The sequence below is a fragment of the Etheostoma spectabile genome, chromosome 4 (genome assembly GCF_008692095.1).
Source record: "Etheostoma spectabile isolate EspeVRDwgs_2016 chromosome 4, UIUC_Espe_1.0, whole genome shotgun sequence".
In the NCBI taxonomy this organism is placed as follows: Eukaryota; Metazoa; Chordata; class Actinopteri; order Perciformes; family Percidae; genus Etheostoma; species Etheostoma spectabile.
Window position 1 is genome coordinate 34,187,510 of NC_045736.1, and position 15,343 is coordinate 34,202,852.

The following is a 15,343-nucleotide window of genomic DNA, read 5'->3' on the forward strand; positions in this document are numbered from 1 at the left end:
CTAGTAAATCAGCCCTGGGATCAAGAAACACCTGTGTCTTTTAGGTATCCGCCCCATAAAGTAGCTTCAGGGTGTTTATTTTAACTCTGGTGTTATCTATAGCAGCTTAAAGTGTAACATAAGAAACATCGACCCATAAAACATTTCACAGTTGGAACTCGGGACCAATGTCTCGCAGTGATGTCATTTCATATGAAAACACAACTTGGCATCTTCAAATGAAGAATTTGTCAAGTTAAGTCTTCAAAACGAGGGATGAGACATGCGGCGGATGTGGCTGAGAACATTGCCCCACCTGTCTTGGTGGCTCAGACTGTTCCGAGCTGTGGAAGACAATCAGCGTCTTGAGGAGGTGAAGGAGCGGGGGAGAAGTTGGAGGAGGGTGGTGGGACGGGAGGAGGACGGGTAGATGAGGGCTGAGTCTTATCTCGAGGTCAGATCAAGGGTCAAATGAAAGCAGATACTGTTGCTACCATACAGGGGGTTACAGTAGCTTTGCTCTTCATGAGAAGCACCAACTCATTTACCACAGAAGACATCTGCACTGATAAATGTATCATTAATCATCCTCTGGGTTAACTGAGGGTCTAAACGGCTACAACACTTGGCCCTTGGTTCTGTAAAGGTATAGTTCAACATTTTGGAAAAAGTTTTTGTTTTCTGTCTGAGAGTTAGATGAGATGGATAGGGCAAGCAGCTGAATAGCTTAGCTTAGCATAAGGAATGGCAGAAGAATGGGAAACCGCTAGCCTGGCTCTGTCCAAAGTTGAAAATATCTACCCAGCAACACCTCTCAATTTTATGAATTAACATGTTACATTTTCATTTTATCAGTGCACAAACATGCTAGTAGTACTTCTTGGAGAACAGCGGTTTGGGAAGTAATTTTTCTCTCTGGGGCTTGTGCTCAGAGTGAGGTGTACAGAGACCAATGCTATAACGTGCTCCCTGACTGTGTCCGGGACTAGATGCCCAAAATGATTGTGATTGCTTTAAGGAAATGCCAATAAACCACGTTTTTCTCCCATCCCAGAATACTGTGTGGACTAGCCAGACCTTCCTTTGCAGAGCTGTGGAGGAAAGTCTGGCAATGCAAGACTAAACCCCAACAGAGCATCTCTCCCAACTGTTTTTGCAGCAAATGTCGGCTGCCTAGGCAATAAACTGGACTACTTTTTCACAAAGTTTTGTTCCCCTATGTAAGTTCCCAGTACTGCAGTGTGTATGGATGACAATAAAGTCCCTTATCTTATAGTTTAGCTCTGAATATGCTGCAGCCCTATGGCTTTGACCAAGTATTTGCAGAAATTTCACTGAAGGGACGTATGTGCACTGAAACACAAAATTGAACAGCTTTTCCTCTTTTTCATTCTCAGTACACCAGAATACTTTTTACAGTAACACAAATACAGAAAAATACAGAAATGTGATGTACCTTTTTTGTCAGAAAAGCAGCATTTCTGTTTACATATCTATATATATAGATATATATCTATATATATTACATATCTATCACATACAATGTTTAAAGAGAAAGACTGGGCAGTTGTGATGACCAGAGAAATCCAACATGGATGAAGACACAAAGTTGAGGACATCACAGCCCTGTGTAGCAGGTGATTTATATAAGATAAAAGGGAGGGAGGTTCAGTGCAAAAAGACAAATAACTGTTACTGTTTTGAAATTGTTTTACAATATACAATAGCTCTTAATAAATATGCTGTAGATGGTTGTTTTCATAGACATTAAACTATAGTACAAACTATTAAAAGTGTCTCTCTCCTGTCAGGCTCTGCTATGCTCCATCTAATAAAACACACACACACACACACACACACACACACACACACACACACACACACACACACACACACACACACACACACCACAGATAAATCCTAAAAGCAGCAGGCTGCAGCTGGCTGTTAGGAGGAGGCTCTTTTCTCTTCAGTGCAGCTGTCGATGAGTCAAGTTATCTGACCACAGTGTTTCCCAGCAGACAGCTAACACTGACGGGCCAAAAGCTCATCGTCTCCTCACTCCATACTGTGCAGTGGGAATATTGCAGAGGGGAGGAGGCTATACTGCCTGAAAACCTGCACTCTTTACTTTGTCTGGTATCTGAATCTTTTCAGGAATCTTTTGTTCTTCTCTTGTACTTTTTTTTATATGTAGTAGTCAAAATTAAATACCACTTTGCTTGTGTAGGTCTTTTAATAAACATGTAGATATCAACTTGTATGTGACACGATGGTTGACAAGGTGTTATACCTGCAAATCAATAATGCCAAAATGTGCTTTTCTTTTTTAAGAAACTAGGTGCGAAATGGCCTTTATGTTGGTACTTGGTGCACAAAAATGGCAGCAAGTAATGCATGGTGATTTTTACAAAACATGTTGAGGGTCTTAAAGATATCACATTACACCAACACTGCTCCATTAGTTTCACTATTGATTTATTGGTATCATGGCAGAGTCCAACAGTGGACAAAAGAAGACTCAATGAACCTAAAAAACATTGCACATCATCAGTGCAAAGAATGTAAACACTGAACTATCTAACTTGTTATTATAAGGGAGAATAAAACCAATTACAAAATCTAAAAGCTATTTTGGTTGGTTATTTGGTTGTTTCCAAGTGAACCGTGAGGCAGTGATTTTGTGGGTGATTTTAAAGGATTTCAGCATCTACAGATGTGGGAAGTTATTTATTGCTTGGGGTGTAAAGACCATTTCAAACTAGATATAAAAAGTGTAGATTGTAAATAGTTACCAACCTTGCCTTTAAAAAAACAATAGGCTTTTTTCAGTCTCTCGGAGCAGATTACATCTACAACCCCTGACATATTAGTGTGTTATAAAGTTTGCAATCATGTACCTACTTTTACATCCAGCATACAGCTACATTATCATTTAATTGTTGTGAGTTGTGTTGCGTCCACCCAACAATTGTAATGACTGCTAGTAACTTACTTTTTTAAAGGCATTTTAGGCCTTTATTTGATAGGACAGCTTAGACATGAAAGGGGAAAGAAAGGGGGAATGACATGCAGCAAAGTGCTGCTGATAGGACTCAAACCCACAGTGGTCTGGTTGATGCAAGCACTGAAAGCAAAAGATAAATGTGCTGTAAAACTAATCACTGAGCTAAAAGTTGCTAAATATCTTCATAGACCTGGGCTGGGTGTTACTTCTAGGTCACTTCATCTGTCACCTTTCACATTCTCATTGTTGACATAAGAAATATTGATTACTGCAGCTTTAAACCATCACTGTCTTAAAAATTTGATGACATGGGGAATAAGAACTGTTAATTTCTAAAACAGGTGGTCTTCCCATGTAACCAGCCATAAAGTAATGACATGTTGAGCTTGCCACAATACATTTTATTGTTAGTACTTTTCCACCATGTCAAGAACAATATTCCTTTTATTAAAAAGATATGGACTAACAGCAATAATATTATTTGTTGACAGTTTCATCACATAATATTAGTATTAGCTTCTAAAAACAATTATTGAAACATTTATAGTATGTTAAGAAGTTCCCATTGAGTACCATTCTCACATTTTCCCTGACACACATCCCACCCAACACACACTTCATTAGTACTTTAATTACATCAACAGGCATTTAATGGAATTCCTTTAAGTTGATGCAGGGGGTTGGGGGGTTAAAGTATTTACGGTTCCAAACTGTGAAGCGTGGTGGTGTTGGGGGAGAGAAAGTGCAGTGGGGTCGTGTTGCTGGCTGGCCGCGTGTGGTAAAACACCATGGTGTCTTGCTTTATGAGTGGAACCAGGTTCCACACAGGTCGCCGTTGTTGGTGCAGCTGAGCCGGGGGCCCGCCGGTGCCCCGGTTTGATGTGTCAAGGAGTTGTGTTTTTGAAAACAGACCCTTTGATGACACCGTGTCCCTTTTTCAGCAGTCGGTCCCTCCCGCCCTCCAACAGCACCAGTCAATCTGGAAGCCATTTGCTTGGTGTCCACAGAGAAAGTTCAAGCTTGATCACCTCTAGCATCTGCTGAGTGTTTATTTACCCACAGCAATTAACCCATTAGACAAACTGAAACAGGGCAGCTGTAGAGCCACGGATCACTGTGACACTCTGAGGACAGGAGCCAGCACTGGGGCCAACTGTGTTCCATTGTCTAGAAATACACATTGTTGATGTGCATGCATCTTTTTAAATGCTTAGTATTTTAACGTGTGCTTTTCAAGATAATGCATTACTTGCAGTCTATAAACTTTCCCCCCTCATTTGATAAATGATGTAGCTTCAATAATCGAAATCCATGAAAGGTTTATGAAAAATATTGTCATGTGAACCCCATATTATACTCCTGAAAACAGACTGCAAACGCATACAACATTCAAATTCACAACTCTCTAATTGCTGACTAAAAAAACTGTGGAGAAACTGGTATATGTAGACTGGTAGTGTGCAGACTATAGCATATGATTTACAGATATTGGTGGAAGACGTCCTCAACTTCCAGTTCATTTTAGTTATAGTGTCAAATCCATTCAGGAGTTATCTCAGGACACTTTACAGATATATTTGGTATAGACCACACTCTATAATTTATAATTTACATAGAGCAAAGAATTCCCCCGAAGAGCAAGCATTTTGTGCAACTGTGGTGTGGAAAAACTTCCTTTAAAAAGGCAGAAACCTCTGACAGACCCAGACTTTTGATAGACCATCTGCCACTGCCGGTTGTGACACAGAGACACTGATACAGATATGAAGAAATCTGATTAATAATAATTAAAGCAGAATTATACGCGTAAGATCCTTTACTTCAGTAAAAGCAGCAACAGTCAAAGTGTTTCTATGTAAAAGTACAAAAGTACAAAAGTAACTACTTATTAACTACACTGCTAATAATTACTAACCATAACTAGTACTTACTACTACTATTAACCATTTAACTATTTGATTTATTGATGGGAAGTTTAATTTAGAAAATAGCATTAATCAAATGAATCAGATGCATCTAGCTAAATCTAAATCTAAATGACTGTCCACATTGTTTCTATTTGCTGTAGGGAATGTATAATGCCTCTTTACAATACAAACATTTACACAACCACAAACGCGCGTGCACACACACACACACACACACACACACACACTCACTGATGGCAGAGCTGCCATCCAATGTTCCACCTGCTCATCAAGAGAAACACACACATTCACACGTAGGCTACAGCAGTGTCTTGCCCAATGGCACTTTGACATGTAGACTGCAGGGGCCAGGGATCAAACCACTGACTTTGTGAGTGAATGATGGAACCTCTACTTTCATGAGCCACAGTTCTTCAGTACATGTCCTCAGTAGTTATGTGCTATTTTCCCACATAATTTAAATTATCATCAAACCATTCAGTGAACCATTGCGCTTCGTGTGCATGTGAAGGTCACCAAACTGTGGTTCCATAGTGACTGTGTGTTATCTTTTCCCTGAAGTTCCAGCTTTTACAAATGAATCTCCACTCATAAACTGATGGCTCATTTTGTTGAGGGTGTTCACATGCCGTCACACTCAACAGATGCCGGTGACTTTTAGGACCAAAACATTTGGGAGGATGGAAGCCCCGCATGTGCCCCACCCCTCCTCATGCAGCTTAGGGTCTACTTTAGCTGCTATAAGAACCCTCCCTGACGCGATGACTATCACACTGGAGCATCCTATTGGCGAGTGTCAAAACTAACTGGGGACTCCTGCTGACTAAACCTCCGAGTTACAGCTAAGTTTACGCACGGCTCTTGTCCATATGTTTCCAACTTGAAAATAAGGGATCGGCTTTGCCTTGGGAAACACTTGCCTTACATATGATGGCTTTCACTATGCTGAGGCCGGTGTCGACGCATCCCTTCTCTTACCCCGCTGGCCTGACCTTGATGTCGGACGACGAAGAGGGGAACCGCAGCGAGAGCGACGGCAGCACCGACCAGGGCTACGGCTGCTGCGGGATTCCGCGGGACAGTTATAGGCGGGAGAACGGCGTCGTGGTGCCGCATCGGAACGCCGCTAACGCCAGGGAGAGACACCGGACCCAGAATGTCAACACGGCCTTCACGGCGCTGAGGACACTCATCCCCACGGAACCGGTGGATAGAAAACTCTCCAAAATCGAGACGCTGCGCCTGGCGTCCAGTTATATCTCCCACTTGGCCAACGTTCTTGTGGTTGGGGACGGGAGGGAGGACGGACAGCCTTGCCTCAGTGCTGTCTACAAGGAGGTGAAAGGGGGTAGAGAAGGCAAACAGCCCCGGAATATCTGCACATTCTGCCTCAGCAACCAACGGAAAGGGGTAAAATATTCAGTCAATATGCCCCAATTGCTTGCAGAAAAACGCTAGGCTAATTTAAAATGTCTTTCTCATTGGCAAGCGTAACACACAGCCCATTTTATTTTAGGTATTGGTTTTCTGTAATATTTAATAGGGTTTATAGTATAGGCCTAGCCTACACAATGCAAATGTTTTTTACAATGAAGTTTCAAAATACGTCCCTCCGCAAAATTTAAGGTTGGATTATTTAACTAATACGTGGGCTACTTGACTGATCATTTATGTGCCGAAGTCCAATAAAACCATAATATTTCTGAAAAGGTATTCATTTATGGATTACATTTATGTGGAAAGAAATGGGACCCCACAAAAAGTTATTTTCAAAAATGTCCTGTAGATCTCCTGGATAGGTTGGCAGCAGTAGCCAGTTAGTGCTGTCATTAGGGCTTATTGTCATTATTCTGTCACAACCAGAATTAATATGTATAGTAGGCTGTTTTATTCCAGCATTCATTGTCACATTTAACATCCGATTTAAGGGTTCCAACTGGACTTTATTCAGTTCATCAGCCTACATCAAGTTGTTTGACTGGAATGAGTCTGCTCCACTTTACAGGGAGGTCATGTGACACTGTGTGGCTATAATGCTGCATGCATATCAGTAAAATGCACGGGTCCATTGTTAAAATCTCTGTGTTGTGATTGGTGCCTTATCATCCAGTGCATGGGGATATCCTTTAAAGGACAACAAATGGATTTGAATGGATATTAATATGTTCTTAGGAAAGTACATAAACACATTTGAACTTTAGGTCAAAAATATTTCTTATAGATACACAGTGACAGTAATTTCCCTCTTTGTTCACAGGTGAAAGACAAACGAGACTGTGTGAAAATGCATGGAAGCAGTGGGAGACAAATAAGTCGGCGATGAAACTGTCTGAGTAGGATTGGATCAACTTGTCAGAGCAGACTTCAGAGCAAACCTCCACCAAACATTTCTAGAGTCTGGAAGCATCTCAGTCTTTGAGGACTACTCTGAAGTTTTGGTTTGGTTCATTGGTCAATTTACCCTATATCAGAGAGGAGGATTGACACAAAAACCTGAAGATACAGTCACTTGTTCCAGGACACTAACTAATGTCATAGGGGAACATTGCAAAAAGTTACTTTTAAATTAGAGCTGCTATATGTTCTTTTCATTTGAATGACAGACATGTTCAGGGAATTAGTGAAATAGACATACAGTGAAATTGTACACAAGGGGCAGAATTTGTTCAAATTTAAAAAAGAAGGCCTACATCATTTTTGTTTATTTGAAATCTACTGACTATAATATATACAACATTACCTGCTCTGTATTACTAAAATGCTTATTATCAGAGAGCAGCATTGATAATACTTTTGGATCCAAAACCCAAAAGGATATCCTTTTAGGGTGCGTTTAGATGAACTTAAAGTTCCCCAATATACAACAAATTTTAACCAAATCTGTGTTATCAAGGTTGTAGGATGCTGGTTAAGGCTTATGTATATGAATACATAATGTGTTCTAGTTCAAATTACCAAAGCATTACGAGACTGCTGGACAAATGCATCTATCAGAGTTACAGAGATGCTGTTGGTGCCTCTCCCCTTAGCTGTATTGGGTAAGGTATGAGTCAAACTCATAAGAGTTTGCATCTTTCTTTGAGACGAAACTAAGAGGATTTGGGGAAGTTTGGTTCACAAACAGACTTGTAGCTTACCGCAGAGCAGTTTCAGGAATGAAACGTGAAAGGACAGACCTGTCCATGCACCTGAGCTGCTGTTGTGAGGTGGTGTGCAACAGGACACATTTGTGGGACACTATTTTGTTTGCTTTTTCATTACATGTTGTAATCTACTTTGAAATTAAATTTATTTTTACATAGATGTGCTCTCTTCTTTGCCTTCACAATGGTTTCACAACCTTAACGATTGTTTTAACTATTTTCATTAACACAATCTTTTTGTTGTTATTGGCATATTTTGAAATATTGTCCAGTAACAAAGCTGTTCAAAATATCAAATGTGAATTGATCACATTTTTAACCGTCAGTTAAGAGTTGAATTTGCAAAAAAAAACATAATTGTATAATTTCTCTACTTTCTAAATGACCTCACATTATGTGTAGTCATGCAGACAGTGTGCATTTCGCATTGCACTCGAAAAAAGAAAGGAAGAAAAAAAACATCCCAATGAAAAGTGTTGGCAGTGTGTTCTGTAGACTATAGCCACAGGTGGAGGCAGAAATCTCAGAGCCAGATATTTCAAACTACTGAGAAATGAAACCAACACTATCTGCATGGCTAGACACTACAGTTGGTAAGGGTTCAATGTAATGTAATGTGTGTTAAGAGACCCTTTAACACGGCAAGCTTAGTTTGTAGATCAGGGAAGTCACAAAATGTAGGCTTTGCAGCTGTATTACCTTCACATATCTATGTTCCTGATATCTGTAAAGGTTATAAAACACATGCAGAGTTCATGTACATTTAGGACAGCCGGAGCCAAAGAACAAACCACTTTACCAGTACTGGCATCTTCTGCCTGTAACCGCTCAGAGGAGGAAGCCTATACGGGGAATTCCAATGAAGGTTTACCCGCTCCGTCTGAGGACTCTCAACAGAGGAAGTAATCAATCTCTTCCTCAGCGGGCTCTCTCTGAAATCGTTGTATCCCAGCAGTATCTGACCACAGAGAGCCATGTCAAGGTGGTGGGTGCACCGTGCCAGTTAGGAAGGCATGAATCAGAGTCAACTCTGGGAAAAGGTAAAGGCAAAACAGGAAAGACACAAATTAGTGTTGTTGGATCCATTGTGGTGACTGATGATTACTCATGGGGACCATCAGGGTGTGTAGCACATTACTGGAGCCATGCCAATAAGATCAACCAGAGGAAGAAGCAGTTTAAACCTTGGACGTAGGAAAACCACATTAAGTGTTTGATAAACATATTCAGTTTTTTTTCTGAATCATCTAAAACTGACCCAGCTAATTTTCTCTTTTTTACTGGATAACACCATTTAAAGTTTTGGACATTTAGAGAACCAGTATCCAGTAAAAACAAAATCTGAGGGCTGATCTATGGCATGACTCTGTTCTGGTAGTAAATCTTCCAGGTTGGGATCCACATGTGGTGTTGATCAGTCACAGCTAATATCGCCTATGTCCTGACAAACACAGCTGTTAATGAATTAATGTTATAGAATCAGTGTACACACAGAAAAAGACAGAAACACAATTTTTTAATGGGATGTAGCAAAAGCAACACAAAGTGCACAGATGACTTATAAAGAAATACTTAAAGGATTGATTTGAAAAATGTGCACCACATTACCTCTACAGTCTCTACAACTGATAGTCCTAGAGAAATAAACTGAAAAATATATAAACAAATCTACTTATCTAACGCAGCAAAAAAATGAACAAGTAAATGGACTGTTATTTTTTATTTCTTTGGCTTTTCTGCCTATTATTTGACAGTGCAGCTTGGTGAGGAAGGGGGAAGACACAGGAAATTGTCACCGGTCAGATTTGAACCCTGGACCTCTGCGGCAAGGCACTAACCTCTCAGTATATGTGCCTGCTCTACCACTGAGCCAACCCAGCCACAAATGGGCTGTTTTTATATAGCTCTAGTCTTAACAACTAGATTTACATAATACAGAAACCATTCACCATTCACACACATTCATACACTGTGACCGAGGCTGCCGTACAAGGTGCCACCTGCTCATCAGATAAACACTCACACACATTTACACTCCGGGGGAAACTCGGGGTTCAGTGTCTTGCCCAACGTCACTTTCACATGGGACTGAAGGACATTTTTGATCCTAAACAGGGTTTTGATTACAGGTGAAGGTGTAGTGTTTGGTTTAGACATTGTGTGTTACTGTGTTTTGGATTTCTACCACTGCAACATGTGCAGCTGATGTATCCATACATTTCTATGAGCTGTGTAGGAAAGTGTCTTGTGTGCATGTGACACATCTCTGTGTGTGTGAACAGTATATGTATGTACACCACTTTATTATTCTTGCAAGGCCCCTGTTTTTCTGCTATAACCATTCCTTACATAAGCACTTACAAGTTACTAATTATGACAGTGTGTGATGCAACACCGGAGTTACAACCATGAGATTTATTGCAGTTTTTAAAGATTTGACAACACAGTTATGACTAAACCGAATCCTTTAAATCACTCCTGAAATGATGTTTGGAGGTACACCCCTCTGGTAGAAAGTTATTGCACTTACAGTCCTCTGGGGCAGCACAACGAACTGCACACTTGCGTGAAGTATTCCAACCCTCCAGTTTCTCTCCACCTGTCAGTGCTAAAGCCTAATTAGAAGCTGCTGTGTGAACTTATCCTGCAGCTCAGAGGCTCCGGTGGAGCCCCGCTCAATGGCTCCCAGGGGCCACCCCAGGCAGGAAGATGTCATAGAGGAACAGGAAGGAAAAGGCCTGAGTGCTCGACCCCGCCAAGGCCCTCCCTGTGGGTCCTGGGCTCTGGGTCTGTGCCAGCTTAGACATCAATCAGCTGATGCCTATTTTAATTCCTGGGTGGGAAAGCATGGCTGAACAAAACACTGATTCTTTCGCACTAAACATAACATAATACAATTCGAATTGTATGTAGATAAAGTATAAGTAGTGCAGTATAAATAATAATTTGTATGATTACAAGCTATTTATCCATTCATAGCAATATGTGAATGTAGGACATTTAGAAAAATATACTGTACATGCAGATTGTGTTGCACTAGATTCCCAACCATAGAAAAGAAACATGTTTACATGAGTGAAAAAGCTGAGTCACAAGGCATAAGTACCTACATAATAGACAATAAGAGATAATAGGTGCAGATTATCATTGACAGAAATTTGGTTAAAAAATAGTGTTGTCTAAAGAAGCAAAACTAGGATATAAAGGCAGAGATAATACAGAGGTGGAACTTCTCATATCTTTTGTATATTATTGGAATACTTTATATGCACAAGAGATACAAAGGAAAGTATATAGCAACTTTTAGCAAAACTTCTTATTAAAGCTAGTGGTATCCCTGTACAGTACAGTATAAAGTTACATCTGAACATAAATTAATATGTCAAAGTCGTCAGTGGCGCTTTCCCAATCTTCAGTCCCATCTGGTGAGAATTAGTGGAGGATTCCGTGGGGCAAATAGGAAGGGCTAAGATTGCGATACAGTTCCCCTCCGCCTAAACAGACCCTTATGGTACTGTAGCTCAACTGTCTGACAGGACAGACACCTTCCGCCCCCTCACTGCCTCTTGTTCAACCCTATAGTTCCCCAGCCCGCCGGCCTGTCAGAGTAATTGCCATTGGACACGCACTGCGGGCCCTTTCATGGGACAGCCTTGGATAGACCAATCGGAATTTTTATGATTGTTTTCAATTGATTGGTGGAGTGGAAGCAACCCAGACCTCTGCATCAGCCAAACAGGCACTAAGTGGGCCAGACACAGTACTGTTTGTGTGTTGTATGTACTTGTACATTGAGTTTGACAGACAACACTATAGGACAATATTAATATTAATGCATACTGTATCTTCTTAGGTTAGGGTGCACTTGCACTTATTTTTAAACGTTAGACTTGAGTGTTTGAATGTGTTGGACAGATGAGTGGTCAGCATGTAGTCATAACATGCTGGACAATATACTGATATTATATTGGTATCGTGATATGAGACTGGATATCGTCTTAGATTTTGGATATCGTAATATCGTAATATGGCATAAGTGTTGTCTTACCTTGGATTTAAAGGCTGCATTACCAGACTGTTGTAACTGTTCTATTATTTGCCTGTATAGCATGTAGCTACATGATCAGGTAGTTGCAGCAATGTACATGAATGGCTTTTAAATAAACCTTAAACTTACCTAAACACATTACTAGACAAGTGCACTCAGAAGAGTGCAGATCTCTGCCAGGTTGGTCTCCATCTTCCCTCCTATACGAGAGAGAGTTGCATCTTATTCAATTGTCCCTTACAGTCAAGATAGCAGCAAAGATAACAAAACAGGGAATCATTATTAGTGGACCAAAACATATCAGGTATGGAAATAACCTGCAAATGCAAATGCTCCAGTTCAATCTGAGACTAAACCTTTCTGTGGGTATCATGTCATGAGCCACAACAAACTCCAAAATGTGGCCTGCAACAGACAAAGTAAGACTTGTTTTTAGCCTTTTGGTACTGCAGTAGTCAGCAGTCAATGTCTGTATTAAACAATCAATGAAATACATTTTTTTCAACAATTGTGAATAATTGAAATTAAACAAAAACAGACAAAAACAATTAACATTTCATCACAAGTGGTCAGAAAGGAACCTTCATTACTGTATATGAGGTGAGCAACCCTGCCTGCTGTTGACCAGTCGGACCAATATCACTGATAGGTCAGCGGAACAAATGAATGTGTGAGCAAGTGTTTTGTATCGGTTGACACACTCTCCTCTCAGCAGCGGACACTCTTGGGGCTATTGTAGCTCCAACATGCGGTGGGAGGAAGCAGTGGAATGACCTGAAACATTAGTACAGACAATATCTGTCCACCAGGGCAGGGCTCTGATTGCTCTTTGCTTGGCTCCTGCTCCTGCACTCTACCTCCGTCTCAGGGCGGTGGTCCGTGATGCAGAGGTGAAAGGTGTCTTATCTGAGGCCTGATTTCTCCTTCTGTCAAAATAATACTACAATTTTTCCGTACAGACTGCTCTGAAGCAGGAAAGAGGCAGACTTCCGCAGCAGCCTGATGTCCATCATAACCCCAAAAGCTTTCTTGGCAGAGACTTGAGTTCTTTTTATTTTATATACTTTGCTCAGTGAAATACTTTACTTTTGAAAAACAACCCCTTTTTATCAACAATAAAAGGTAAATAAATACGTCTCCATCCCGGGTTTTCCACTAAATAATTAAACTGCACCATGTCCTCCCTTCAACCCTAGAGTTTGATGCAGAATAACAACAGGTATCCTGTTTTTGGCAGATATTAATAAGAGATCCAATAAAACCTGCAAAGTAATATATATGAAGTTGTGACATTGCAAGGGAAAATCTCTACTAAGTAGGAACCCTGTGGATCTGCATTTTAACAACATATGAAGAATGATCATGGGGCTGATGGGATCTGGGAGATGGATGGACATAGGAAGCATATAGGTCTATAAACTTTGAACCAGTTTCAACACCCACAGCAATTGTTTAGAGGATATCCTCAATCAAGACCCCAAAGAGCACAATGATAGTCTCGCTGACAGAAACCTGCTTCCTCCTCGACCTGCCTTCTGTGTGGTGGAGAAGAATGCGTGTGCCGGCACCCGCTCCAAGCACAACACCACAGTGACATGTGAACTTTGTTTCTCATTGAACAATGCCAAAATGAGTCTCCTGCCATTTTAAACATGTCACTCATCTGTTAATGGCTTAATATCATTAAAGTGAGATAAAACTTGCCATGGTTCAGGGTATGACCATACGCATGGTCAGATTCATTTATTTGTCCAGATTAGCCTGTTTACCTAGAGGGTTATGGACAAAGATTTGTTGATGGGCCCTTATTAAAGGTCCCATAACACAGTTCTCTTTGGATTTTGCAAACACTGGCCTTAGTTGTCCCATAATACTGTATCTGAAGTCTCTTTTATATAGGCCTTAGTTGTCCCCTAATACTGTATCTGAAGTCTCTTTTATATAGACCTTAGTGGTCCCCTAATACTGTATCTGAAGTCTCTTTTACATAGGCCTTAGTGGTCCCCTAATACTGTATCTGAAGTCTCTTTCCCAAAATTCAGCCTTGGTGCAGAATTACAGCCACTAGAGACAGTTCCACAATGAGCTTTCCTTAGTATGTGCCATTTCTGAGTCTGTAGCTTTTGCAAGGTGGAGGTTGGGGGTGTGGCCTTGACCAACTGCCACTTTGCTCGTTTAAAATCCATGATGTCTCTCTCTCATGGGTGGGCCAAATTCTTTGGGTGGACAAAGTAGAGAAAGGGGAAGTAACCTTGCCTCTTATGACCTCATAAGGGGCAAGATTCCAGATTGGCCCATTTGAGCAGGAAGGCAAGCAGGATAACCAGGGCTCGGTTTATACCTATCACCATTTCTAGCCACTGGGGGACCATAATTTTTATGCCATGGGACCTTTAACAACTGCCCCCACCTTGCTATGGTGCTTTTGTATGTACCCCGTCCCTTCCAGGTTCCCATCCAGTATAGTGCACAAAGGAGATGACAAAGGGCAGCTTTTTTTTTTTGCTCAGACACCCAGAAACCAACTGGTACTCCTGGTTGGTATCTGAAATAGATTTTCTTTGTGTCAATTAATCGGATTACTTTTAATAACTTTACTAAAGTAATTCCAGTCTCAGACTATATAGATTATATACTTTATATTAATCTATAATACTTTTACTGCTATATTTTGACACAAGGCCCCAGCATTTTGGAATAATGAAGGGCCCGTCCTCATTGAGGTTTTAGTTTAGAACAGCCACTCTCCAAAAACACATAATGACAGTAGTAGTAGTAGTTGTTTTTAATTTAAAAAATACAATTGTACTTCTTAAAAGAACAAAAAAACAAGAACATAACTAGAAGGGCCCTCAAAGAGAACAGACCTCTGCCATGGCCAATAGTCCAATAGTTGTTTTTTTAGGGGGGTCAGATTCAAAACTTGGGCCACTGCGGTAAGGACTTAGCCTTTGTACATAGGGTGCATGCTCAATCAGGTGAGCTACCAGGGCACCCCTGAACCCTTAATGTTCCAACCAGTATTCCAACCTATTGCATGATGCCCTTTCAAAAGGTGATCATCAATTACACAAACTGAAACTCACCATCTAAGGCTACATTTACACAGCGATGTTTTGGTTTTTAAGTGGTGTTTTGAGCCACAACATGATTCCTGTGCATACAAGAGTTTTACCTACAGTAGAATACATATTCTCAATTTAAACTGACACTCCCAAACCACATATTTTATGACAAT

The 15,343-nt window shown here is 40.7% G+C and overlaps 1 protein-coding gene across 1 annotated transcript; it reads left to right on the forward strand.

Moving 5' to 3' along the window:
• Nucleotides 1–5,548: 5,548 nt before the first annotated feature.
• LOC116688589 (transcription factor 15) lies at nucleotides 5,549–8,215 on the forward strand. Its single transcript, XM_032514731.1, has 2 exons — nucleotides 5,549–6,324; nucleotides 7,172–8,215. Exons 1-2 carry the CDS (start codon nucleotides 5,842–5,844, stop codon nucleotides 7,235–7,237), a joined length of 549 nt encoding a protein of 182 aa, XP_032370622.1. The 5' UTR covers nucleotides 5,549–5,841; the 3' UTR covers nucleotides 7,238–8,215.
• The last annotated feature ends 7,128 nt before the right edge of the window (nucleotides 8,216–15,343 follow it).

What these genes read in the sequence shown, in the direction of transcription:
- LOC116688589 (XM_032514731.1), top strand. Translation starts at nt 5,842, where the DNA reads ATGATGGCTTTCACTATGCTGAGGCCGGTGTCGACGCATCCCTTCTCT. An exon ending in TCAGCAACCAACGGAAAGGG is followed by an intron (nt 6,325 to 7,171) that starts GTAAAATATTCA and finishes CTTTGTTCACAG; the next exon opens with GTGAAAGACAAACGAGACTG.